This window comes from Sparus aurata, chromosome 19, assembly GCF_900880675.1.
Source record: "Sparus aurata chromosome 19, fSpaAur1.1, whole genome shotgun sequence".
NCBI classification, from domain to species: Eukaryota; Metazoa; Chordata; class Actinopteri; order Spariformes; family Sparidae; genus Sparus; species Sparus aurata.
The window spans coordinates 21,930,200-21,957,632 of NC_044205.1; the positions used below are offsets into that span (position 1 = coordinate 21,930,200).

General features: G+C 43.1%; 3 protein-coding genes across 3 annotated transcripts; 1 reads left to right on the forward strand and 2 right to left on the reverse strand.

The window, feature by feature from the left end:
• Window positions 1-992: 992 nt before the first annotated feature.
• Window positions 993-6,816, reverse strand: LOC115570424 (Golgi reassembly-stacking protein 1-like). Its single transcript, XM_030399024.1, has 9 exons — window positions 6,578-6,816; window positions 6,037-6,117; window positions 4,620-4,823; window positions 4,299-4,385; window positions 4,047-4,177; window positions 3,512-3,650; window positions 3,305-3,422; window positions 3,083-3,205; window positions 993-2,006 (listed from the first exon to the last, which is right to left on the reverse strand). Exons 1-9 carry the CDS (start codon window positions 6,641-6,643, stop codon window positions 1,738-1,740), a joined length of 1,218 nt encoding a protein of 405 aa, XP_030254884.1. The 5' UTR covers window positions 6,644-6,816; the 3' UTR covers window positions 993-1,737.
• Window positions 6,817-8,613: 1,797 nt separating this feature from the next.
• LOC115570425 (elastase-1) lies at window positions 8,614-10,902 on the forward strand. The gene is made up of 8 exons (XM_030399025.1): window positions 8,614-8,662; window positions 8,746-8,840; window positions 8,983-9,089; window positions 9,282-9,410; window positions 9,514-9,650; window positions 9,751-9,896; window positions 10,602-10,751; window positions 10,841-10,902. The coding sequence occupies exons 1-8, from the start codon at window positions 8,629-8,631 to the stop codon at window positions 10,847-10,849; spliced, it is 807 nt and encodes a 268-aa protein (XP_030254885.1). The 5' UTR covers window positions 8,614-8,628; the 3' UTR covers window positions 10,850-10,902.
• A 1,733-nt stretch (window positions 10,903-12,635) lies between these two features.
• Window positions 12,636-25,449, reverse strand: csrnp1b (cysteine-serine-rich nuclear protein 1b). Its single transcript, XM_030398586.1, has 5 exons — window positions 25,103-25,449; window positions 18,558-18,750; window positions 16,399-16,658; window positions 16,015-16,311; window positions 12,636-15,901 (listed from the first exon to the last, which is right to left on the reverse strand). Exons 2-5 carry the CDS (start codon window positions 18,730-18,732, stop codon window positions 14,930-14,932), a joined length of 1,704 nt encoding a protein of 567 aa, XP_030254446.1. The 5' UTR covers window positions 18,733-18,750; window positions 25,103-25,449; the 3' UTR covers window positions 12,636-14,929.
• Between the last annotated feature and the right edge of the window lie 1,984 nt (window positions 25,450-27,433).

The following is a 27,433-nucleotide window of genomic DNA, read 5'->3' on the forward strand; positions in this document are numbered from 1 at the left end:
TTTACTGCAGGCTTCAGGGGAAATGTGATATTTGCAGAAAAACACTCTACAGACACACTTCACGTCTCTATTCATTATTGGAAATATAATCCAGCAGACCCATTTGACAGTAATTTTGATGCTGCAATGGCAAAAAATATATATAACTGACTGACTTCGGTTGGGATCCATAACGAGGCGTCTGCTGACACCTGCTGTCTCGAAGCACGAAGTTACACTCGCACACATGTTCGACACACACGAGTTACAGCGAATAGAGAATAAAAAAAGACAGACTGGAATAATTAGAAACCATAATTGGTGTTTGCAATTCAGAGAAATGTAGAATAATCTCTACATTGTATCAACGCCTGATGGACAGAATAGGGAATACGACATTGTAAAACAGAAATAGCAGAAAGGACTAGGTGTGGAACATTTCAGAAGATGAATGGCAACGTCTTCATTCATGTGCTTTACTTGCAGACTTCTAGCACCGTAAATGTATTGCATCCCAAATTAAGAGCTAAGTACTTGTCTTTAGCATGTTGATGTTGTAGGAAATGTGGTGTAATCAATGTTGACCGTTCACATGTATTTTGGCATTGTCCTGAAATTGTACAGTTTTGGACATGTCAAGATTCTGGGCTCGGAATTACCTAAAACATGTGTAGCACTGTGTTTTTTTTCTTAGTAGTTTTCAGGAAATACTGTGAAAATCCTGTTGGCAGGCTGCAGAAAAGCCCATTACAAAGAGCTGGTACAAGGCAGAACCGCCAACACAGGATGGATGGCTGAAACAATTAACTACTAGATGATGTTTATATGTCAGCGACAAGATAAGAGAATAAATCACTAAACGTGTCACAGGAATTAATTGATTTTGTGGAGAAAGGGCAGTCCAGACCTTTTCATGTGGGTTTTCTCTTTCTTTTGTGTGCGTGTATGCACTTTCCTGCTTAATGGAAGATCAATACAAAATAATGTATTCAAGGAAGAAAGAGAGACTCCGCTGCAGGTTTAACTTGAGCATCTTCTTTTTATAAATATCTGAATATTTTTTTTGTCCATCCATAAAAATCTGAAACATAATTGAATTAAAATCTTTACAAAGAGGGCGAACAGAAAACAACCAGAGAGCTGCGTCGAAACACGGCTCGCTCATTTACACCAATCAGAAGTCAAACCGACACATAATCTATTTAAAATGAGACATAAGGCAAAGAGGCTTAAATGGTAAATGCCTGAGATTAAATCTGATTATTATTATTATTTTTTTTAACATCTGAACTCAAACTCATCCCATTGGAAAATAAAAACCTTAATTTCTAAAATACAAAAACATAAAAACCACATGATGGATCCGTGCGAACTCCAGCTCTTTTTCTAACAGTGTTTCGTACTACTTAGCAGGCGATAACGGTTAAGAGCAACAAAACAGAATATGATTCAACTTTGGCTTTTAGTGCAAACTAGGATGAGTTTAACAGCAACTACGACTCAACTAAGGCTTCATCCTGCTCGGCGTTGAGACATCAAGTATGCCGAAACCATAAGAATACATTCAGATTGTATAAATCGTCCGACCTGCTTTCCAGTCAACGTACTATCTTTCTTAAATGTGCAGTTCAGCATGCAGCAATGGCACCTGCATAAACATAAAATAAAATTCCAGTGATGCATCTTTTCTGTAACCTCCTCTAATGCAGCTCAGTTATGAGTGAAACAGGTTACTTATACTCTGGTACAGCAGTCTTCCTAACTGTCAGGCGCAGCAGTCTCCGACGTCTCCTCCTCCGTAATATTGGCCGGGATTGAGGGCTCGGAACTAGTTTCTTGTGCCTCTGGGATATCAGGGTCACTCAGGTTCTCCGTGGTGACTTCAAGGCCTATGAGGTCGTCCGGTGTCTCTCTGCTCGGGGAAGCGGAAGTGATCAAGTCGATAACTCGCCCCTGCTCGGTCTCCAGGGTGTCTGAGTCTTCTTCCCTCCCTGGAGATGAAGGTCTTTGGTCAAGAGATGAGGTATCTGCAAAGATAAATCGATGAATAAGTGTAGCTGAAGGAGAGTTCCGCCTCAGGTTACTGTTTAGGGTCAAGGAGCTATCTCATTTCCTTTAACTTGCCTCATGTAACACTGGTTCAGGAAAGTTTGCTGCTCTATCTTGTCTTAGTGTAAACTTAAAGGTGCACTATGTAAGAATCAGCCGCTTGTTGAACTCATGCTCCAAACAAATAGGGTTAGCATATCACCAGAGTAATCACTACTCCGGTTAACTTTTCTCTCTTTATACATCCATGACTGTAGCTGCTATTAGCTACCTAGCTCAGTTAGCTGTACAGTTAGCCAGGCAACTCAGATAGGATAGACCAGGGGTAGCTGACTAGCATGCTAACTTCAGAAGATATCTCTGCAGCACAATACTTCTTTGACCTAACAGAAATAACTGCAAATAACTGCTTTATTCTCACATTCTACATATATTTAAGTACTGTATATATCATTTAGGAACACTTTACTCATGTTGCATTAATCTAAATATAAAGAAAGGAATCTCTGTCTGTTTGTTTGTTACTTGCATATCTTGAGAACTTTTCATCCGACCTACTTCATGTTTGGCAGGTGTATTTCTGAGGACCCAACAATGTGCAGTGTCAAATTCTGTGCAATTTTGACACACCAAACGCTCAATATCAATAGATTTTCTCTTGGCGAAGCAGACGTAAACATAATTGAGCGCTAGGCAGCACCGTCGGCTGCTCCAAGACGCCTCTCTCATTGGTTGTACTGGTCTGGTTTGGAAAGTACCGATATAATCATCCAGATTTTAAAAATTGTACCTGACAAACATATTTGAGTTTGAGTCTGTTAGCAGTCCAGGAGGCTTTTAGACTAAATCTCTAAACTCCTGTCATTGCCAAATAATCTTTGTTGAACAGCATGTTTTGAGCAAGCACTGCACTAGTAAAACAAACGTATGAGGCCAACCAACAATAACTGGATTAAACTGTTTGTCCTTTTTAAGCAGGATGGCATTGAAAGCATGTAATTGCTCCATTCAGCTGCACAATTCAATCACTTGTAGAGGGTGTAGAGGTACTTACCCAAGCTGCACTGATCACCAGAGTCATCTCCATAATTGGCAAACATGGAGCTCTGGCCGATGTCATTGGTGGAAACCATGTCTGACAAGTCTGGCGTCATCGCTTCGGGTATGTTGGAAATATCTGGAATTCACATAAAGACAAACGTCCATTTTAATCCGAGTGAAAACAAAGAGAATGTCAGACACTCAAAACAAATTCTCTTAAAATTAGATCTGTTACCGAAGTCTACAGCAGCCTGTGTGGGTGAGGTTACACATAAGTCCTGCACAGCTCCTTCAATTTGATTCAAATCTACTTTACTGATGTTCGAGGGGCTACACGCAGCTTCTGAAGGCACCTGAGAGCAGACAGACAGAAAAACACTCGGCAAAGGTCTTGACCACAGAACATTTAATAAAAGAGATATAAAGATGTGATAAGGTCTACCTTAGTGTGGTCACTTGCAACCAGCTCTTCACTGCTGCCAATCACCGTGGATGGAAGAATATTTCTGTTCTGGGTGTTGGGTGGAGCTGGACGAGTTGGGATTCTGTGCAAGTAGCCATAGCCGATGCCACAGCCTAAGCTAAAGTGTGAGACAAGCAAGATGAGGTTTTTAGTCTTTATAGGTGCGGTGTCATTGTGATTAATACATTTAAATCAGAAGAGAAAGATGCCTCCTGCTTAAACAAACTTAATAAACAAACTCTCTTTGTTGACAACAAGATTTCATAGTGTTTTACTTTGTTTATATTTGGCAGACCCTGCCACCTTTCAAGCTTCAAACTGTGTTCTTGGGATCTTATCTTCCTCTGAGAACAGCTTGTAAAATAAATATTTCTGTTTGTGTTATTATCTCGTTAACACTGTAAATATTAAAATGCAAAACTACATCATGCCCCTTTAATGTTAATTTTGTCAGGGGCCATCATAATAAAAGGTTGCAGCTCTCTAAAAAAATCAATTTAAAGACAAACAGTACCTTCCCTCTCCTCCCCAGGCTCCATTTGGAGTCACCACAACCTCTCTGCATTGATCCGTCTGTGTGTTGTACACCAGCAGCTTCAGAGGTTTCCCCTCATTTGCTTCAATCAAAGAGAAGAAATCCTCGGACTGCAAACATTAAAAAGAGAGGAATTTAACATTTTGCACTAGATTTGGTTCATGAATGCTAGTGTCTTTTTTTAAGTATCCATTCACATTAAGAAAAGCAAATAAATAAAACAAAGCTTACATCTTGTAACACCTGGTCAGCTCCCACGATGAAGTCATCGTGAGCAATAAGGCCAGCTAAGGCTGCAGGAGAACTGGCTTCCACATCCTAGAAAAAGATTGTTGTGAAGACATTTTTATTTGAAATTGCTGTCTGCATTCAAGTTAGACTTACCAATATAGTCGTGTAGGGGAATTTAACCCTACTTTTTTTTTCTACAGCTTTGTTTTTTAAATTGTTGAAAGAAACTCTGCTGGCTACTACCTCAAAGCCACTAAAAAAACTGTTTTATATCAGGCCAAAGTTGAAGAATAGCCCCTATTGAGGCGACACTTGACTTACCAACACATGCCAAACATTCTCATTGGCTCCTTCAAAGCTGCAGAAGCGGACGCTAGCGCCAAGCAGACCCTGACCACCCCACATGTTGCTGGGTGTCACCTCCAGTTCCCTCACCCGCTGGGTTTTGGAGTTATACACCTCAAGTTTGACCGCTTTCTCCACATTGGCTTTAAGGAGGTCTTTCAGCAAGTCGCTTTCCTTATTCTGGAGGAACAGAAAAAATATGGTTGGTTCTAGCTGAGAGATGGCAAACCAGCCGTCATGTAAAACACCATAAAATGAGATTATAGCCAAATGAAAGTCCACTCTTCTTTTTCCCAAGGCTATAATTTAGGCCTCATGTTTCATTTTTAATTGGGGAAAGGAAAATTGGCTGTCAAGCAGGGGTTAACAGTAAAACTGGGCACAGAGGCACACATCACAACAAAATATGTCACTACAATGTAGCCTGCATTTAAACAGTTCTAACAAAATTAGAGCAGGCCAAAAAAAATAAGTTGGTCTTTGCTGTCTGAGAAAACATTATGTAAATGTGCAACGTCAAACAACAGTTAATACAGTTGACAAAGGATAAGTCAGAATATTTACTTGATAAGTGAACGTATGCAAATATGTTACCATAGCTGGGATCCAAAGCTACTTAATTAACTACAGTTCTGATTTCCTCAGCAACCTGTGTGAAGCCTTTCTTTGATTTCATATCAAACTCTGAAGTTGTGAAATAATATATGTGTATTAAGCTAAGGAACTGAAATCAACATTTTGTCCAGACTCAGGGAACAAGATGACATCATCTAGTATGCACGAACTCATTGAAAAGCAGGCTCTTTAAGTATCAGGCAGATAGAAAAGCTTGAAGTCAACACTGCACAAATATGTACCTATTAAATAAAACCATACAGTGTAATGTTAAATACGTAGAAATACGTATATATATATATATATATATATATATATATATATATATCCTCTTACTTATCTATTTTTATTTTTGCACTGAACTGTCCCCTGTTTTTTGTTGTACTGTTGTTGTTATGTGCGGTGTCCTTGAGTACTTTGAAAGGCGCCTTCAAATAAAATGCATTATTATTATTATTATTATAATTATTGTTATTATTATTATATGAATTAAATTTGAACACTTTCACATAAAAAAGTTCCAAGTTCCTTCAGGTTTCTTGGATTTTTGTTACAAATTCCAACCCAATCCTGGGAATAATAAGCCATTGATGAAATTTAGAAATGCATAAAAAGATGATCACAACATATAAGGTGAAAATTCTTGACATTAACTGGGAAAGCTCTACAATCTGATTGTGTTGTCTGTTGTAAAGAAACACACATATTCAATGCCAAGCATTCAGTACTACTCCATGTTTTTTTCATGTGGTGATTTAAGCCTCATTAGTCTACTCACAAGTCTGGTATGTCCTATAGAGAGAATGAAGTCAAAGAATGGCTCCAGACCAGCATTCAGGGCAGGTGAGTCCTGCTGAACCTGAAATGTGAACACACAAACATTGACACAGCTGTGTTAGTCGCCATCTTGTGTCAACAAATCATATTGCATTGACCAGGATATGGGGATCTCATCGCGAGATACACAGTTAATGTTCCTCACACGGTGAATAGGCTGATATGTTACTTAATAAGTCATCCTTGCTAGTATCAGTTTCTGCAGTGAGTGCCAAACAAACTCAGCCTCTAGCATGGCTAACAGCCTGGATGTGTGCCAAGTGCCACCTCATCATGGGCGGACACCACTGACGCTGACCACGGTTTTACGAGTTAATAAACTTGCAAAATAACCCGACAATTACCAACCAGCTTCCGCAGAGATAAATGCAACGACATGACATGGTCAGGACTAGCATAGTTAGCAAGTCTAGCGAGCAAAAACTGGGTAACCCAGATTGAAAAGGAACCGGCATTTAACCTTGCACCACGCTACAACGTACCCCGTGGACATGATATCCACTATTAGTTCCCCCGTCCGACAAAAACGAGCTCTGCGGCAGCCCCATTGCCTCCTACAGTTCCGTAAGACTAACACTGACTGAATGTCACTGAGGTATAATAAAGTTAGAAGTCATTCCTGGTGGCTATATTCCAGCTTCAAGCTAGCTAGCGCCGACGGCTGAGGCAGCTTGACAGCGGGCGCTCCAGGGCTAGGGAAGCTAATAAATAAAGATGGCAGAAAAATCGAGCCTGTGCTGGGCTTGGTATCTGTGGACAGATCGTGCCAATTGTGTTCGATTAGCCATCCTTGACTACGCTGTTGCCTGGCAACAGACAACGCTAGTGGAGAAGCGTTGATTTCTATAATGAAAAACTGACATAGCTTGTGATCGGATATTTAATACATAAAGATGTACATAGAAATACACGGACCTTTTCTAGCCTTCCATGGAGCCTCTCTCAGGAAAATAAAACGTGTTTTTGACAATGACAATCCGTGTATTAATGACCAATGTTATTGTTTTATCAAGCTTTCGTTTTAGCATTTTATTGGTTTTGCTAGTTAGCTTCAATTTTAAAGCTAACATAAAGTTGCAATGTAATACATAATCCGTATCCAGCAGGTAGAGACGTCTGTTATATGATTTGGTAAGTTAAATATAGTCCTTAATGTCGATATATAGATACATAGACTCATTTAAGAATACTTTAGCTTTCGCGTTAGCTTACGATTAGCCCTGTGTTCAAAGGTTAAGAACAAACATGCATCAGCTAGCTTCAGTTGTTTACTGTACATATTTTAAAATTATCTCCAATATTTAATTGCTTTACAATGTCAGAAACCTTAGTCTAACACAAAAGGAAGTGAGCATTTTACAGGAGGCGTGAGAGACTAAATAAAAAGAAATAAAAGACAAGAAAAGACATTTCACAAGGAAGTAATACAGAAATAAATACAGGAATAAACAGATGTAAAACTGAATGAATCAACTGACCTCAATAGAATGGAAAATTATGTAGGAAAGTTGATAAAAAAGTGAATAAATACAAATGAAAAATAACAATTCATTTTTCATTATGTATTTTTTAAAATTGGAATATAATTTTTTGTGCATTTAATGCCATTTTTTTGTGTGCTAGTTTTGGTTCTCCATACCAGTGGGCTAAAACAAAAAAAAAAACATAATGAAGGGTCATTCCTGTAAAAGATATTAGAGTATTAATTTGGTTGACAGTTTTGGAAAGAGCTAAAGTATTTCTTGGGATACTGTCTGCCTGCTCATCTGGATGGAGGCTAAAGTAGTGTAGGAAACATATATCTCTCACTTTATTTCCACAAAACATACAAATAATAATTATAATATTTGTAATAATGACGTTCTTAAAACAATGTGGCCAATGTGTCTACAGAAGAATGTTTACATTTTAAAGGTTAATATTTTAAGACATTAACTTAATGAAGTTTTGTTTTGTGCATACACTTTACATCTGAATATATATCTGAATCCCCCAATTGAAATAACCATCTGTCTTTTTTTAAGGCCCCCTTTTTTTTTTTTTAAGTCCTACTCTGTAAACAGGTTGTGGAACATTTCATGGATTGCTGATCAGTTGCATCAGTTATCTGCTGGAAACTTTGTGTTCCAGTCAAGCATTTTACAGGTGGTCTGGCTGATGCTGCCTACATCTTATTGCACCTGCTCGCTTCTCACCATGATAAGCAGTGTGAGCTCTCTTGTTTTTTAGTCTTCAAAATGAATAAAAATAGAAGTACATTTACAATAACTATATAACAATGACTATAAAATTAGGCCTGTCTATGTCAACTTGAGAGATTTATATGGTTTCTGACTACCTGTAAAGAAAATCTAACAGTTTTCCACTGTGTTTTTCCTCGCCTCAGTACAACATGGCAAGGTGCAGGTTCTGGATTTTATTCTCATGGATTGCTGATGTTGGCAGGTAACTTGTTGCCTCATACTTCCTGGAGGTCTTCCAGTCTCAAACTGATATAAATAGTTGAACTGCCACTGCTCATCACCGCTCCATCATGATTGGGCTTGTGGCTTTCCTGTCCCTCGTTGGTAAGTTTTTGCAGAAATATACAAACACTTATACACCACCTACTGTACTCTCTTTCGTGTTCATGTTATTTTGTGCACCAAAGGGCTGATTTGTGCTGAGAAACCCTTCAACCACAATGTGCACAATGAGAGGGTCATAGGAGGCAGCAATGCTCCTCCCAACAAATGGAAGTGGCAGGTAAAACACATGAGCACGTTTTGTTTAATTTTTTTTTTCTTTTTGTTTTTTACAGTGATTCCCTACAACTGGGATTCTGCAAACAGCTTCAAATTGAGATAGTAGTCCTCATTATACGAAATAATTTCTCTTTGTCTCTCAGATTTCTCTCCAGCAGGATGCATACAATGATGGTAGCTACTACCACATCTGTGGAGGCACTATCATTGATCCATTTAATGTGATGACTGCAGCCCACTGCATCCTCAGGTTGGGTCTCTCATTGGTCCTTACAGTCATCAATATACTAAATATGTGTGCTTGTGAACATATGACATGGTCACTTTATCTAGATGTCTCTGTTAGTGTCAAACTGAATGCAACAAATAATCAGGGACAGATCTTGTCAAGCCTGTTCTGCGCTTAATCATAGTGTGTTTTTGCCTTCTGTGTTCCATCCAGCATGGATGCTAGGACCTATCGCGTGGTGGCTGGTGAGTACAACCTGTACGAGTATGATGGCAGTGAGCAGTTCATCGGCGTGGACAGGATCACCGTCCATCCTGGCTGGACTGGTGATCTTGGCAACGGGTAAAGTGACAGCAAGTCAGACACCTTCACTTCATTGAGACACATTTTAAGAAGGCAAGCTATTAAAAAAAAAGTATTTCATCAACTGCGTTATTGTTATCAGAAATGACATTGCCATCATGAGACTGTCTCAGCCTGTGTACGACAATGGCTACGTGGCTATCGCTGAATTTCCCTACGCTGGCGAGACAATGCCTAATGGCTTCACCTGTTACATCACCGGCTGGGGACTTATTGACTGTAAGAAGACACTCATGATCACATATGTGTCCAATGCACACCATTTAACTATGTCTAATAAAACATTCCTGCACTACCTCTTTACTCCCTCTTTTCACAGTCTATGGGACTGTCCCTGCCATCCTGCAGGAGGCCGCCATCCCTGTGGTGGGACATTCAGTCTGCTCCTCGCCTAACTGGTGGGGCAGCCTTGCCAAGGAAACCATGGTGTGTGCTGGAGGGGATGGAGTCATTTCAGGCTGCCAGGTACGGTGAACTCACACGTGTGCATCTGTCTAATGCAGGACAGTTTAAACGGTTTAATATTTCTTTTATTTCAACGGTGAAATATGTATGATGTTTGGTTTGAAAACATTAAGAAAAAGTCAGAAAACAACATTTAATTGATGGCAAACATGTCAAAAATCGCTTAATTTTGAGATTTGTTGCGTCAGAAGAAACTTTAGAAACTCTCTGAAATGCTTTCTACAACACATTCTTAACTATGTGGGCCTACTTGTTAATTCAGCAAACAAATTATATTTCTTTGTTTGTGTAAACAACGTTGTGTGCGTTTGTTGCAGTGATGTAGAAGCACATTTGCATATAGAGCGGGAAAGTGAGATACGATCACAAGGGGTCACTTGAGACGCAGGTTACATCTGTACGCTCATGATCGGATGACTCAGGACGGATGGTGAAACCAAATGTGAGCAGCCTTTGAGCTCACTAGCTAAAAACAGCAAGCTGCAGTAAGCAGTTCATCTGGTGATATGCTGCCATTATTTGTATGAAGTCTGTAATCAAAAGATGGCAAACTTTTACATATTGCACCTTTGAAGTGATCTATAGACGAAAGGTATTATCTGTGACCCGGCAACAAATGACTAGATGTGGAATAAGTGCTCAGATCTTGTACTTGAGGTAAAGCAGCAATACCACAAAGCAGTACTCGTGTCTCTTCTGTCCCAGGGCGACTCTGGAGGCCCCCTGAACTGTTACACCGACGGAGCCTGGAGAGTCCACGGTGTTGTCAGCTACGGTCCAGCAGGCATGTGCAACCAAGTGACTAAGCCAACCGTCTTCACTAAAGTCTCTGCCTTCCAAGACTGGATCCTTTCAGTGAGTCTTCACGATGTGTTTCTGAGAATGTCACCATATCTGCATATTTAAACTGCCTGACTTTTATTTCTTTGTACGTTTTATTTCAGGTTTTGTGAAGTTGTCCACTCTGTCAAATGGAACCAGCCAAATAAAATGACTATGCATCTCACTCATTGTTGTGTTACATGTAGTAAATGCTTACTTGTATTTCTACACTGGGCCAGAGGGTGGCGATCGTGGTTCACGTTTTGCATAAACGCCACTCTGACTCCTCTCAGGCTGTCACGTGCTGATTGACACTCTTGTACTTTCTCACCGTCTCAGAAATGTTTTGCACATTGGATGCATTTTGTGGTGTTGCTTACAGTTAGTCTTAAAATTAAGAGGGAAAAAAAAGGTTGCAAAGGTCAAAAGCAGGCATGGTGACAAGCCTGATCCTCTGACCTCTCAGGCTGTGACCCCAGTGGATGGAAAATTCCTCAGGATGCTACAAACCAAAGACCAAAGGGACGGGACTTCTATTAGACTATAAAGGCTTAAGTGGCATTGTGGCACAGAGGTAAACCCCCTTTAATGTTAGGATCACATCCACCTAAAGACTTAACAAGAACCACATTTTGTTAATGGTGGCCAAATGTGAGCTATATGTAGTCACCGCTGGCCCGTCTGGGAATTCTGGGCATATGTTTGTAGTGGTAGTCAGGAGACTACAGCATGACATCACATCAAGTGTTTTTCTCTTAGCCATGGAGACCAGAAACCACAGATGGATTCCTGTGGTTTTGACAAAAAAACAAAAAGAAAACCACTGCATGAGCGCGGGAACATCTACTGCATTTAACACCAGAGGAAATATAATGGTTGTATTGGGTTAAAACATGAAACCATTTGAAATGTTTGCAGTTAACAAGCACAGACATAAAATATGCAAATCAAAGAAAACAACTGTGTGGGTATATTTGCTTATCCTCTGCCCTCTGCCCAACATGTGCTGGTCTTGCTGGTGACCAGTCACTAACAAGACCAGCATATGTTGTGTTTTGGTGCTTTGGTCTATGCTGGTTTATCCAGCAGGGCTGAACTTAAGCTTCACGTTTATTATGCAGCACAAAGTTCCCTTTAAAGGAGACATATTGATACTAGAATAGGTGTGATATCAAGGTGCAATATGTAAGAGCTGGCCAACTCTTGTATTCATACTTCCAAATAAATAGTTGGTTGTGCATCACCTGTGTAACTGCTAAAGGCTGCTGCTGTTAGCTAGTTAGCTCAGTTAGCTGTGCAGTATCGGTCTGGCCTGGAAGAACAGGCCGGGACTAGCTTGTTAGCATGCTAACTTCAGTAGATATCTCTGCAGCATTTTATATCAATGTAATAATGTTGAAACTCCATTTTCAGAGCATTTGCTTTATAATTTAAGTTGATATGGGATTTTATAAAACTACAATTCTTACATATTGCATCTTTAATACTCAAAAACACCTCTGTTTTCTCATTCTGTCCACTGCTGCAGTACTATGTCCGCCCTATGTTGCAAACAGCTTTGTTTCAGCAGTCTTAGGCCCCCCTAGTGAATACTCTCTTTTGATTGGTCAGCTCAGTCATGCCTGTGCCAGCACTGCTTACAACACCACCAGAGAAGCTGAGCAGAATTAATTATCATGTGCCGAACAAGATGCTAGGCATAAATCATACAAATATGTTATACAGTGAAGTAGTATGATGACACAAAGTCATGGAATTAAAGGTGGTACTACTGACGAGGTGTTCAGGAGCAGTGTTTTCTGCTTAACATTTAACTTTCAAGATCTTTTACATGCACAAGACCCTATAAAACACTGATGGAAGGGAAGAAATTATAATAATAACAAATTAGGATGTGACAAACAACAGAGTCAAGCATTTAGAAAATGTTTTTTTTTTATTATTATTTGGAGGGACAGGCTGTCAAAATGGCTAAGATGAAAGAAACTGTTTTTTGAACAGCAGGTTAAAGTGTGAATATGTAAAAAATAAAGCAGCTTTGTTTGCTCTGCAGGACCATTCAAGCAGAAATATGTACAACACAAAAGGCAAAAAGTAAGACACGTTTCTTTGAAAATAAAATTTAAAAAAGCTGTACTGTAATACATTACATTGATAAACACTCACTGTTGCCATTTCTTCATGAGAATTGATGTTTTTGTACAAGAGAAACAGATGTTTTGCTTGCAAAAATCAGTGCCCTCTTCATGGCGTATGAACATATATCGGATGGATTTTCAAAGTAATCAAAAAGGCAAAAAGCGAATAATACATTTCCAATGTGCACTCAGCACTTTTCAAAGTATACAATTAATCAGAACAAGTTTTAACAAACAGGACCTGCATGCATAATTTCTAAAGGGTCCAGAAAGGCTGTTGAAACAGCTGTAGAAAGGGTGAGATATGTACATCAACTCTCTAGTGTCCTCACACAGGTGACAGCGGAATCACCTTCGAAAGGTCTTGTTCTTTAATTAACGAGGCAACTCTTCAATTTTTCAGGGTTTGTGTGCGATAGGAATTGTATAATATATGCAGTTCTTATCCACAAAAGCCCCTTTACATGTGTCATTTATAACATAATGCAACCCAAGTCACAGACTTCCAAAAAATTCAGAATACAATCAAATTGATCTTTGCAATTTACTTACTTTTTTTTAGTGGCATTTTGCTAAAATATCAAACCATAAGACTGCCTATGAAAAATACTTCAGAATGCTAGAGAGCGATCACCTTCATAAGTATAACATTTCTCTATAATTCATATATTACAAAGGTTGTCCCGGATTGAAAATTACTCATTTCGCTTTCTTAATAAAATATTCAATTTGTCAGTGATTAGAATTCATTTGTCAACCTACATAAATTAGTTACAAAATATTAGTGTAATTTTCTATGGTTACATTATAGGCAGCGATACAATAGACCCATAATTTAGTTTCAGTGATTAGGGAGATTCCACAGTTTTCAGTCCCAAAGCTTAAATGGAAGCACTGTGCACACGCCGTCGGCAGGCATGGCTCCCCTGATAAGCAGGCACATCCAGTAAACTTCACAACACCCCATTTTATTGCCAAAAATGTCTTAAATTAAATAACTAATGAAATGATGACATAATAAGTTACCAAAATAAAAGGAAATAAAAGTTAAAGGTATAAGAGAATAGATATTAAATACTTTCTGATGGACTTGTGGTCCCGTTTCCCATAGCAACGCATAAATGTGATATGGAAAAAAAAAAAAGGAAAAAGGAAGATTGCACTTTCAGGTGAAAAATATCAAACCACAGTGCTTCTTGAGTGAATGTAGGCTTTTATCTGAAATAAATACAAATAAAATCATGAAAGGAAATAATTTAAAACAAAAGTAATAAAAGACAATACAGCTACAGCTTTTAATGGTATGAGCATTATTTTCTAGTTACCCGGCTCATAAATAAGGAACTCCATAATTTAGCGTTGACTGTTGAATCGACCCCATACAACCAAAACAATGCCTATTCATACATAACTATGTATTTTTTTCACAGATAAAGTGCTGATCGAGGAGCTTTTAGAGGGATTTATTTTTTTTATTTTGTACCATATAAGACCCTTGGGAGAGATCTTGAGGAGAAAGAGTCCACTAGCTTCAGGATTCAACACAGGGAGGACCCTACCTACTCAAGTCAAAGGGAGGACATGAACAGGGCTTTGTTGTGATTTGACTCGGGTTTCATGTGAAGGCCATCACAGCAATGGTCACCATACATTGCCTCCAAAAGCTAGAAAGCTAGAAAAAATCCCTGAGGTGCACATTCAGCTGTGTTGAGATTCCCAACCTGGCCCCAGGTTAAGGTTGATTCCTGTCTAGCATATGGTTGGTGATCTTGGTTTGGTTAAAAGAGCTTTCTTAGGAATTGAGAGCCATCATTGGTTTCTATGGGCCTGCAAGCCAAATTGATCTCTAGTTTTTTTTTTATTTTGTCACTTTTAACACTAGCTGCCATCTCCACACAGCAATATTCCCAAACTGCTTTGCTAACGTTTTGAAGGCAAGTCTGGAATTTGAACATTTATTAGGCAAAAGGGAAATCACAGCTTCCTCCCAAATCACTTCTTATGTGCATGTTCAGTCCTCTCCCAAACCCCTCTTTTTTTTTCCTTGCACTGTCCACGCATTTTCACGTTTCGTCAAACTTTCACAGACTCCATCACAGACAATTTCATGGCTTCCTCCAACAGCTGATTGTCTGTAAATGTGGCGGGGGGTTCTGGGACGGATTCTGAAAGGCCAATCAGTGACTCCAGGAGGCAGGTCCCTGGGTCACTCGCCGGAGGGAGGCTTGGGTAACTAGGCAACTGAAACTGAAAAAAGTTGTCCATGTGTTCGTACTCCTTCAGGGAGTTGTAGAGCGAGCTGGGCCCCAAGCAAGGGAAGCCATCGAAGAACTCCAGATCTGACTCTGAGGAGAGGCTCAGGTCCATGTTGTAGCTCGCAGAGCGATCGACGGTGGGGGAGGGCGTGCGTGGCACACTACTGCTATGGAATAGGGCGTTACCCTGGTTGGCATTCTCATCCAAAAGTTCTGAGATGGCTGTTGCTCGATTGTCTGTGTGATCCAACAGTGCAGCGTCTATATTGTCATTCTCGTCAGCAAAGTCCACCATGCTAAAGCTACTAAAAGCCTCCGTAGACGGCAGCTGTTGTTCCTGCCGCTGATCTTGGCAGCACATGTCTTTACGCTCTCCACCATCCCGGCTACTTCTCGAGCAGTTCTCTGCGTCGCTAAAACTGAGAATGCGGCTCAGGCCTTTTTCATCGACATCCAAAGGGGTGCGATGCTGGCACAGGCCCTCGCCCACCTCGGAGTCCTCACTCTGACCTGAAGAGTCTGAGTCTGTCATATCGCTGCTGCAACTGTTCTCTCCAGCTGCCGGCAGTTGGGAGTTTAAGGGGAAGGAGGGCACTGCTGGTAGGGAGGTTGCGTTCTCCTCCTCCTCCTCCTCTGTGCTCGACTGCTCCTCCAGCCTCTTCTCCAGCTCCAGCTTCATGATAGTGTGGATGTAATGCGTCTGTACCCTGGTGGAGTTGAACTCGATGCGGCCCTCTGTGTTTCCACAGCCGTCCTTGGTGCAGCCACATGGGAAAGAGGAATGATCCATCTGTCAGAAGTAAAAAGGAAGTTGTTAAATTACTTGTAAAATGCACATAAGTAGAGTCGCATCTGTGTTGTGATCTCAAAGCCCGTATCGTTGAACCTCTTTTCAGCTCTTACCTGGCATTTGATGCCTGCCAGGCTGCAGCTACATGTCTCAGGCTCGCAGAAGCCCTGACAGTCGCAACCGCAGTTCTCCCTGGAGATCCTCAGCTCATGCAGCTGCCTCTTCTCCTCCTTGTCGATCTTCTTCACACCGGCCTCTTTGAGCAGTGCGTAGCGACGTTTCGGCGGGTAAGGCTGGAGGAATGATCCCTCCTCCAAGTTGGTTCCACTGATGTCGATGTCCTGCTCGGGGATGTCGTCCACGGTGAGCTTCTCCGCCTCCTCGTTCTCTTGGGTTCCATTCTTAGTCAGCTGGAGAGAACGAAAGGCATCAAATGATTAACTGTCGCACTGAAATTTGGCTGATTATTTCACACACATAGTGGAAAGTCCGCTCACCTTCAGTTTGAGAGCCTCCAGCTTCTCCTCCCTGAGTCTGTTGAGGAATTTTTCCCGGCGCAGGAGCCGCTGCTCCACGGCAAACTCGGCGAGCGTGTACGTGCGGAGGACGCTGTGGCGATGCATCATGCCCAGAGTGCATCCTCCCCGACTGGGAACACTGGTGAATCCCTGGCACCGTGGGAAGAAGAACACCGTCACCTGGTCAAACGTCACGTTGCCTCGCCGCGCTCTCTTGGATTTCTTTAGGATGGATGTTGCTGTGGATGAAGACAGAGTACGTTTAGACTCACCTTATCCAAGAAGGAGATAAGGGTTGGATGGTTTTGCACAGAATCCTTTTGAGCTGCAGCAGTTGCTTTTATGTGCCACTAGATGGCATAATGCCCCGCCGCTTGAGGGTCTTTAGATGTGTGCAAACCCTGCTGAACAGACTGTAAAAGGACACCCCTCTGATTCATTGCCCTAGTCCTCAACTGAGCCTTATCATGTACCCAATTAAAAGACACTGCTAACAAGAGTCCAACACGCTTGCATCCTGTAAAGTGAAACCTAAACTACCACAAATCCATTCAGCCTTCTTTCTCACCATGCAACAGAAGAAAAAAAAACAAAAAAAACACCCAGCCCAGGAATTTCCCCTCTGTGGCGGCCGACACAGTGGAGGAAGCAGAGCTGCCAGGATCACAAACTGGTGAATAAATGCTCGGGGCTTCCGGAAGAGGTGGAGGGTGGAAGTGTAACTCTCAGGACAGAAATAAAAAAGCTGCCCACCCTGGTTGTCCTGCAAGCTGAAAATCTCTACAAACGGGCCGGTTGACTGAGAGGAGTCAAAGGTCTTCTCTCTGGTAAAAACATTCAGGACCCACAGCGACCAGTCATCTTTCTATACCCAGACAAACACAATAAAACCATATGGGAATCAGAGTGGAACCACATGTGGGAACGAGTCCAACAACTATTCCAGCTTTATTATAAATTCCACTTCCTCGGCCCAGGAATATTCAGCAAGAAGACAAGCAACTTTTTCCTCTGCTCGAGCCGCCGGAGCCGATGTTTCTCTGAGCAGAGAAAGGATGCTGGTGCTCCACATGTGTTGAGCATTACCTTTATTGTGCGGTGGGGAATTCCTTGCACAATTTCTCAGCCGAGGAGCTTTCTGGGGACACACCCCGAATGGCTGGCCGCAAAAGTCGCAGAAGTCAAAACTGGGGAAATCTGATAACTGGAGCAACCTTTTAGCCCCGTGCAGGTACAGACAACAGCCTCACTGTGTCGTCTATTCTGCCGCTAGGGGTAATACAGATGAAAGGAACTGCCAGTTTCAGCTTCTCATCCATCAAATCCAGTCGGGCTTATGACACCCTGAGGAGACAAATGACACCTTCTCTGCTGCTTCTAAATGGGATAGCTTTACTGGCTCCCCCCCCTTTCGCTTCACAATGGCAGGCCACTTTCAGTCCAACACAAACACCGGATTTATAATGGTCTGCACAATCTGCTCTTCTCGACGTGTTTGCATGCCTTCTTTTCTTGATTGGCCAACCCCTCCTTTTTTGTATCCCTTCACCCAGCCTCTTTCAGCACCTGTGCTGGGTGCATGCCCGGGCTTCAGACAAGGCTCTGTGTGTTCCCAGCCTTGGCAACCTGCCACGCTTCTCTTCCTGGCTCCCTGCCTCACCATCCTGGAAACCTCACAACTGTTTGCCCTTCTCCCCCGCTCTACAATCCCTCTCCAGCCCCGACCGGTGCCTGGAAGGCCAGCAGACGCACCCAGGTCCAGACAGAAACACCCCGAAGCCGTTCGGCCCACACCTCTCCGCCATAGGTGAGGCGGTCTGGTCTGTCTGTCTGTCTGCGTAGCTCTGGGAAGAAGGTGGATACGGTGCCAAGGTGAGCAGCCACTGCATAATGCGATTAGCCATTTTGCAGCTTCAGGGCATGAAATCAAAAGGGGTATTCATTGCAGAAGTCTGAAATCATTTCTGTGAAATGTTTCATGGGCTGCCAGCTGCCTAAATTCCTTAACTCTCCCCCATTTTTATGGGTTTGTTATCAGGGCCTCCGCGGAGCCGTAAAGACAAGGCGAGAGAGCGCATTAAAAAGCGTGTACCATCAGCTCTTTCTATGATTTATCATCACTGGAAGAGGACACTCACTGTTGAAATTTGTTGCCGGGGAGCTGGGGTTGCTGGGAGTGGAATCCAGGGTGTCCGAGTAGCAGCTCTCCCCCTCCGAGTCCCAGCCCGAGCAGGCAGAGGAGAGGGAGGAGGGTGAGGAGTAGCATGGGTCCTCATCCACCTCCTCAAACTTCCTCTTGAGAAGCCCACTCATGGCGTCAGCGCGAACAATCTGCGGGAGAAAGAGCAGAGACGGAGACGCTTTTTAGTAAATTATTCATGCTTATTTTAACAGCTTTGATCGCTAAAGGATTCAAGTTTTGTCACATGAATGTAAAGTATCTGCCGGTGTAACGCTGCTCGAACCATGCTGCACCGGAAGCCATTGTACACACACGGCCTTGTTCCGAGCCCTGCGCTCAGCCATGTGAGACCGTGTGCATCCCGATCTCATGCTGCACTCAGCTGAGAGGGGAAATAAGCCATGGCACAGGAAGCAATCAATCAGGCCTATTCGCATAAGTCAACAATTACTGGACCCTTCACCCTCCTCCGAATCCCATCAGCTCTGAAAATACATTGATTAGAGAGAGGGGGCGAGCGCAGAGGTGACCAAATCATCCCACCGTAGACATTTAATTCTGCATCACACCCTTAAGGCAGCCCACCTAACGCAGCCACCTACCCTGTTTAACATGCGCGCACGGTCCTCGTAGTAAATATGCACGGCTGTGCATGCTCAAAGATGTTTTGTTATGCAACTCCTGCATGTATTCTTCCAGGGCTCCCGTGAGAGAAGCTGCTGCTTCAGCGATAAAAACAATCAATCCTTTGAGAGAGACACACGGGCAGACAGGCAGAGACGGGAGAGAAAAGATGACCGCCGGTTCACGGGAGGAGGGGGATGCCATTCACGCTCCAGTCTTCAAAAATATCGCCTGCCATCTCCGGAAAACTCCTTAGAAAATGAGTAATTCTCTCATAGCTTGAGCAAACAAAACTCTCGTCTCCTCAGAACAGAGAAAAGGCATGACATGAAAGATGAACACGTTTGGAGGGAAGGAAGGTTCACTGGGGCTGTGTTTTACGGCGACGGGACATAATTGCGTCACGTCGCTCTGACAAACAACAGGGAATCTTCACAACTTCTGGGAAGTTGCAAGGCGACGGGTGAGCGCCCGACAAGACAGGCCATCGTCACAGTCCGTGGGCCGAGCTCTTCCTAACTTAAACAAGGAGGGATGGAGGAGTGGAGGGAGGGAGGAAGGAAGTGAGGGTAGAGGGGGGAGAGACGGGACTGGGCTCGGCTCCAGCGCAGACACTCCCTTCCATGATGTGGAATGGGAAAGGAGGCTTTTACTTTACGCATAAAAGGCGATCATTTCACCATCAAACTGTTTACTGTCTTCGGAGTCGCGGCCAAATCACTCGCAGCTGCTACAACTCGAGCCTGCCGCGGATGCATTTCAATCGTCGGGTATTTTTAGCGGCGTTTGCGCAAATATTTGCTTGGTAATACCTATGATCATGTGAGAATGTTTATGACGAACGTTCAAAAGTCACTTTTGCACTTTTCTGTTTTCTTTTCATAGATTTCTTTCAGTTAATTAAAGAGTCGGGAGCTTATAAACGAGTTACATTTATGTCCCAAACATGTCAATTAGTTGACTGAACATGCTGTTCCGCCAAGAGGCTAATTTGTGACCGCTGCTCCTCAGAGGACGTGTGTCAAAGGCAGGACACGTCACGAGCACAGATCCTGCAATGGCGAGAGACCTTCACTCCATGTGTGACCTGCTGCACGCCTGGTTTGTCTTATCAGGGTGTTATGCAAGTGTCAGCACTCGTAGGAACAGCCTGAGCAGGTATACGGGGAGAGGGTCAATTCAGCCTCCAACCGGGAGCAATTATGCAAAAGCAATGCTGCCTTTTTTGACAAGGATAAAAGCGAAGACAGAGTCAAGGGCAGGAGGCTGACACCTTCGTACGGGTGATGGGGGCGGCTTTGCAGCTGTAAACGGGGTTACTGTTCCTGCTGCAGTCAGACATTGCCGTCCCCAGAGTACGTATGATGAATGAATCACCTTGCGATAGGTCAAGCCGCCTCATCTAGAGTATGCAACAAAAAAAAAAGAGAAAAAAAAAGGCTTCCTTCGAACTGTGACCAGCTGCTTATTTCCCAGCCTTAACTAAGTCGAGTGGGAAATAATCTCCCGGCGCCTCTCGCGGCCTCTAATATCATCACATCATGGGATTTGCCTTGAAACGATTGAGGAACACCTGGGCGCAGCGTCTGTTGCTCGTGTTGTGCACTGATCAGACAACAAGTGTGTTCGGAACGCCACGCGAGAAAGGAGAGGAAGCGTGCACCTTACATTTTTGCCATACCACCAAACCCCCCCCCCCCCTTTTCACTGTGAAAAAAAATGAAAACAAAGCTGCGAGGCATCCTCAAGGGAGTGCATAGCGCCAGCTAAGCAAAGTCTTTTTAATTAAAAGCTGCAGTGAGGCAGAAGGGGGTGGAGAAGGGAGAGAGGTGGGGGGGCAGTGGTGTCAGAACTGGGTCATTGTCTCTTGACTGCAGTCTACCTGACACATTGATTTGTTAATCCTGTTCAACGGGCAGAAACAATGGCGAGAGGTTAATCCTGGCAAGGGGACGGCTTGTAGTCAATCTGGAGCTTCTCAGCCGCCGCTGCACCCAGAGAACAAGGCCAGGAGAGCAAGAAGAGAGCGCGGAACAAGGGACTGGGGCTAAAAAGACAACAATCGTGCAATGACTCATTTGCAAAAAGGAGTGGAGGGAGGGAGGAAAAGAAGGAAAAAAAAAAAAAGAACAAAAGATAAAAGTGGAGAATTCAGAGCCTGGGCTCCTCGAGAAAGGCAGCGCCTGCGAATGTCTGCTCTAAATGGAGAATGGATGTGATCGGACAGCCGAGCCAGGGAGGGAGCACAGCATGTTTTCAACGCGCACTAAATTATGCATCACTGTCATTCCATCAACCGCACACAGGCAGGCAGATAAAGGACGCATCCGCCGAGGTGCTCCCCAGCCAGTTGTCACGGAGTTGGGAAGATAAATCTCAGGCGAGGAGATTTGTCACCAGAAGCACTACACTGCTCGAGTCAGATGCATAACTATGTCAGCCGAATGAGATTATCTTGATACATGCAGCTACAGGCTGCTAATATGACTTCGGAATCCCAATTCATTTCTGTTTTATCTGCAGACAGCTACTCAAGTTCTTATTAGGGATTGTTAAATTATTCAAACAGGGGAGGATGTTCGAAATGTTAAAAAGTTTAGGTTGAGTCAATCACTTGTGAGACCGTTCGGCTGCAACTTGCTCCACCTTTCACTTTACAGGGTTGTTTGTAAAAAGAAGATGTGAAGATTGAACGATCACTACCTTCATATTTAGCCCTCCCAGTGCAGAAAGAGATGAGCTCCAAAAAAATGATTTAGAAACACAAAAAAAAATATCATGAGAAGAGATGTGAATGTTGCATCTCTGACATCCCCCATGAGCTTGTTTGAACTGCCTCCATCTGCCCAACAGGACAAGTCACAGTTGACTTTGCCCCCTTACGCTGAATGTTTCAGCCCCTTTGCGGCTGATAACAGCGTGGGTGGGAGCGACAAGTTGCACTAAACTTGGCCAGCCGAGAGCGTTTACACGGCACACTGACAACCCTGTGCAGTGTCTGAATGACTGACTGAGCAAGTTGAGTGCTCATAAAATGTGATAATGATGAGCCTGGGAGTCTTCCTGCGTGTGTGCAAGCGTGTCTGGGCAGGCCGTCCAACAAACCCCCCCCCCTCGCCTCTAGGCTTCGAGCTATCGCACCTCTCACTTCCAGCTCTTGTCACCGAGAACACGGAGGTAATTGATCAGAGCCATCAAGGTTGACGGCGGGGCTGGATTCCAGCTCCCGCACAGCTGGGGGAAACACTGGCTCATTTCTTCGACTCAGCTGTTCCTCAGAAGCGCTCCACCTGCTGGAACAATGCGGTGAGAGCTGCTCCCGTTCCCCCTCTCCTCTATGAGCCTGTTGTTCTCTCGCTGAAAAGCCCAGAGCTCGCCGCTGTGACTGTGCCACAGAAACATTCTGTTCCCCTAGCTGCCTCGACCCGTGCACTCGCCGATTCCAAAAAGGAGAGGTAGTGGGAAGAAGGAGGGAGGATTGCACAAAACAAATAAATAATGTCATGTCTCCAAACCGCAGGAATTCCACTTTGGCAGCAGTGCTCTTGCTGTAATAGTGGGAGAAGAACACAGGCTCTATCTAACCCAGATGTGTTTTCTGCTGCTAACCACTGGAAAGGCCTTCCTCCCAGAAGGCATCTGAGGCGAGCTACCTTTCCTATAGCCACACCTGACAGGGTATTAGCTTGCACGTGCGCCTCACATACCCTCAGCTGTCATTAATCTGCTGTGCAGGCCGAACTTGAATGGCCAGGAAGCCTTCAGGAGCCAGACTGTGTCCGCTTAACGATTCAGGGTAGTTTACACAAAAAGAGAGACGGCTAAAAAATATATTCAGTTTGACTGCTAGAGGAAGTGAAACACAAATATGCAATTAGTTTTGAGAGATTTGCATATGCCGGTGTGTGTAGAAATGAAAAAAAAAAAGAAAGCCGAGTTGAGAAACTCAAGTGAGAAATTCCTTTGCATAACAGCAAACATGCAGCTTTTGGTTTCCGTGTGTGTGTGTGTGTGTGTGTGGAGGAAGGGAGGAGGTGGTTGTGGGTTCAGGGGTCGTGCTCCAGTCTGGGACGCTGAAGAATGCTGGGAGAGAGGGACAAAGCAGATGGGAGCTGCTCCGCTGCTGTGTGGGAGACCGTCAGCAGACTCCCCTCCACACACACAGAACCTCCCCCCTCCTCACTCTCTCGCTAGTCGTCTCTAGGCACAAAAGCGTGGGGGCCATCCTGCGTGACCGAAATGAAGCAGGCACAGACAACCTTGTCTGAACTCGGCACTGCTGCTGCTGCTGCCTCTTCTCCCAGCTGGGGAGGCAGATACTAAAAGTGTGTGTGAGCTTCCTGAGGTTGTGAAACATAAACTGCAGTGCACAGGAAGTGGTCATCTTCCAGTTTATCAGCGCTGTGTCTGACAGCTGCAGGCACCACAAGGTTAGCCGAGTACAGGGGGAGATGGAGGTATGGGGATGTTGAAAATTCCTCCAAATGTTGCAAGGCTTTTGTTGCCTTCACGCCTTTTTTTTTATAAGTCACAGAAATATGCAACACATCCATGGTAATCATTGTTTACAGAAGGATCATGGTGCACAAAAGAACTGTGAGCCAAAAATGGAGAAAAAAAAATTTATTATATAAGCACAGAGAAAGAGTCATTCAACATCTCTGCAAATTCCTGAGGAATGAAATGCACAGCAGCAAGTGCCATATTCCCTCTCTGTAAACAAAGGATCATTCAGCTCTCTGTAGCCTAATTCCAGAAAACATGATTCCAAAAATGATCCGGGTGAGGTCGCGCTAGAGACGATTAGATCCAGCCAGTGTGGAGTCTCTGCGAGAGCCTCAGACTCTGGTGTCATTTCACATTAAACGCGTTAATAGCAGCTCCTGATGAGATAATCACATAAAAAAAGAGCGAGCGCACATGTTCATTTACGCGCATTTACGCGTCAAGGCAACATCCATGTGCTGACATGGGGGGGGGGGGGGGAAATAAAACCATTCAAACAATGAAGGCGCTCAACATTCTCCACACCTGGTTCGCTGAGGTGAAATATTAAATTCGCCAATCGCGCAATCAATCATTAAATCTCGATGATGCGTTCACGTTCAGCTCAGCCTGCTGCTCGCTCCCCCCCCCCGCCTGTCTGTCTGTCTGTCTCCCTCCCTGTTGACCCGATCATTCCTCGTGATTAATGCTAATTCTAATGACAGCAGCCCCTGTCAGCTGTGTGTGCTCACATGTAGTGCCTTCAGGAGTCGCTCGAGTTACAAGAGGCGCACCAGCACCGCTGAGGTGAATGAGAAACAACTCCGAATACACAAAGCCGACCTCATCAACAGTTCACAGAAATGAATCCACAGCCGAAAAACACGCTGTGATGTAAAGTAGAACAGGCAGGCTTCAGTGGAAGTTGCAAAAAAATAAATAAAAAACCCGATTAATCAGTGATCGATGCGTAAATCGATAGGCGAGCCAAAGGAGGGGATCGTTGGAATCTCGCCTGGATCGATTAATTATTATATTTCTTTGCCATTATCCGACTGTGATCACCTGTGTGTGAAGCAGCCGCTCGTTAAAGCTCACTTCCAGCGAGCCGCCAATCATGTCAATATTCAGAAATAAAGCGTCAAGTTAACCAGAGCCACAGCGCGTAAAGTGGGATTTTTACCAGAAATCTACCCAAAGATCGCACCCAACAGCGTCCTCACACGGAGCCACCTTTAAACATTTAAATGCCTCCCGACACAACATCCAACAACTCTCCGGCTTCCACCTCCTGCTGCGCTGAGGGGTTGAAACACACACAGAGAAAATAACGCTGGTTCAATCAGCTCCTCAGCAGCGGCGAACTCTCCATTCTGTCCCCTTTTTACTCACCACCAATTCGCGTATCCGATCACCATCAGTGGCAAAAATCAGCGTCGGGGGGGGGGTAAAACAGCCGATGTGGATAACAGTGTGGGTAATCCAAATGGCACGAAGGAACACGGCGCTTTATCCCCGCATATAGACGGCTCCTCGGTGCTATTGTCTGCGTGTGTCCGCCGCACGGGGCTCCGTACCAGCTGAAGCGCTTCCCTTGTCTGTAGCAGACTGCCGAGAAGCGCAGCCTTTTTCGTCAGTGGAAAACTCCCTCCTGGCGTCTGGTCTGACGCAGGCGGTGACACAAGGAGGCTGCCCACGCCGCTTCCTGCCTTGTCCTCCTATGTCACCGTGCACATACGAGCCTACTACTACCTGCATGAGAGGGACGTGGTGATTAAATGTTCATTTAATGTGATGACGGGAATGGGTCGTTTAATCAAAAAAAGAATAACAGGCAGCCTTCAGCCTTTAAAGAGCCTCTGGTGGCGAGTTTGAGGAAATGTGTTGCTGTCGGATTACCAGACAGACAGATATCAAGTCAAATCAAATCAAGTTGTTTGGTGTCACGTACAAAAATTCATCGTTCTAGGGAAGTAATGTAATGCACGTAATGGGATTACGTCATTGGGATCCAAATAAAGGTGACCGTATTCCACTGAAATGAAGTTTTGTTAAGTTAAAACAAAGATAAACGTTGCTACTTCATACTCGTCTTTACGTTTGGTAATCCAAAAGTAACGGAGAGTAATCAAACTACATTGCTTTAATATTGTAATAGTTCATTGGATTGGATTAGGTTAATGACTACCTTTTTTAATGAATAACCGGGACACAGAACAAGGTGTGATTAGGTAAAAATCTTAGAGATAGATGATTGAAAGGTAATTATCTGGCAGTAAATGTAGTTAAATAACAAAAGAACAAGTAGAAGTTTATCAATGATGCGTTTACATGCAGGTACATAATGTGTACTCTTGGTTTTATTCAAGATAAAATAAACAATTGATCTTTAGTTCTTGATGCAGCATGCTATCTGCAAAGTAATTAGTAACTAGATAGATAGATAGATAGATAAAAGTCATACTGACTGAAGTAATACTTGAGTAAAAGTAAAGATATCCTGTTAAAATATTATTTTGATTCATGTGAAAGTCACCCTTAATAGCAGAACATGAGTTAAAGTAAATGTACTGCAGGTATCAAACGTAATTTTCTGGCAAAACATGTAAATTAACAAAAGTACAAGTAAAAAAATATACTTATAGTACATAGTTTTCTTTTATCTGCAAAGTAAGTAAGTAACTAGAGAAATTAAGTAAATGTAGTGGAGTAAACAGTTCAGTGTTTGAGAGATGTACAGTACTTGAGTAAATGTACTTAGTTACATTCCATCACTAATAGACAGGATAAATTAATCTACAGCACCTAGTGAGGTATACGTATTTAACTAATAACTCTTAAAAATAATCACTAAACAAACTACATTAAGGCACCCAGAAGGGCAGATAAGAGAATAAAAGCATAAAACATAAACAACCAATGAAGAAATAAATGATTAAAACTGAAATAAAACTAAAACAACGTGTTCTGTAAACGGTACATCTTTGTTTCTTAATTAACATGGACTAATAACTATTTAATCTCCTTGAGAAATCTTCTGTCATGTAGATTAAAGACCATCTGTTTTATTCTTAGATCCTACAAAAGTTTGGAGATACGTGGTTTTCAAAGGACAGTGAAACTACACTAGAGCTGAAAAACAGGGCTGATGTTTTGGAGATGTGTGGTTTTCACCAGGAAAGCAGCAGTGTATTATGTTGTAATGTTTCCCTCAATCTGCATCATCTCCAAAACATCTTCAGATAAATAAAGAAAGAACTGTGCGCGGCTCCCCAGATCGTCTCCGTATGAGCTCACTGTTGTGCAGTTAGAAACATTATCATCACCGCACAGATAACATCATCTCTAATAGTGACGTGGGAGGTGCTGTAATGTGCTCTGTGGCAGGGCTTGTTTCCAGTCAAGGGAAAACACTGACTAAGCTGTATGAAATTATGACTCAGTTTCTTTTTCATGGAACACAAAACTGAAGCGCGGTTTCAAAGGAAACGTCTGGCTTACTATAAGGAACGATCAAAACTACGTTCTCGTAATGATTCACGGCACGTTGCATGAACCCAGAATCAGCTGATACATGATCTGTTTATAGTTTTTGTATCATAATGACAGTTCAGTTTACAGGTGGTTTCACAAAATGATATGATCTCTTTTGTTTTTTGTTTTGGGGAGTTCACATTTTCCAGTGTATAAACACATGTCAGCTTTTACACATGATGGAAATTT

Bases quoted from the DNA above. Each gene is read 5' to 3' on its own strand.
- LOC115570424 (XM_030399024.1), bottom strand. From the start codon at position 6,643: ATGGGGCTGCCGCAGAGCTCGTTTTTGTCGGACGGGGGAACTAATAGT. The intron at 4,178-4,298 runs GTAAGCTTTGTT...TAATGTTTGCAG, and splicing joins CTGACCAGGTGTTACAAGAT to TCCGAGGATTTCTTCTCTTT. The intron at 2,007-3,082 runs GTAAGTACCTCT...TTATCTTTGCAG, and splicing joins TGGTGATCAGTGCAGCTTGG to ATACCTCATCTCTTGACCAA.
- LOC115570425 (XM_030399025.1), top strand. From the start codon at position 8,629: ATGATTGGGCTTGTGGCTTTCCTGTCCCTCGTTG. The intron at 8,663-8,745 runs GTAAGTTTTTGC...TGTGCACCAAAG, and splicing joins GGCTTTCCTGTCCCTCGTTG to GGCTGATTTGTGCTGAGAAA. The intron at 9,411-9,513 runs GTAAAGTGACAG...TATTGTTATCAG, and splicing joins ACTGGTGATCTTGGCAACGG to AAATGACATTGCCATCATGA.
- csrnp1b (XM_030398586.1), bottom strand. From the start codon at position 18,732: ATGAGTGGGCTTCTCAAGAGGAAGTTTGAGGAGGTGGATGAGGACCCA. The intron at 16,312-16,398 runs GTGAGCGGACTT...CGTTCTCTCCAG, and splicing joins TGGAGGCTCTCAAACTGAAG to CTGACTAAGAATGGAACCCA. The intron at 15,902-16,014 runs GTAAGAGCTGAA...TACTTCTGACAG, and splicing joins TGGCAGGCATCAAATGCCAG to ATGGATCATTCCTCTTTCCC.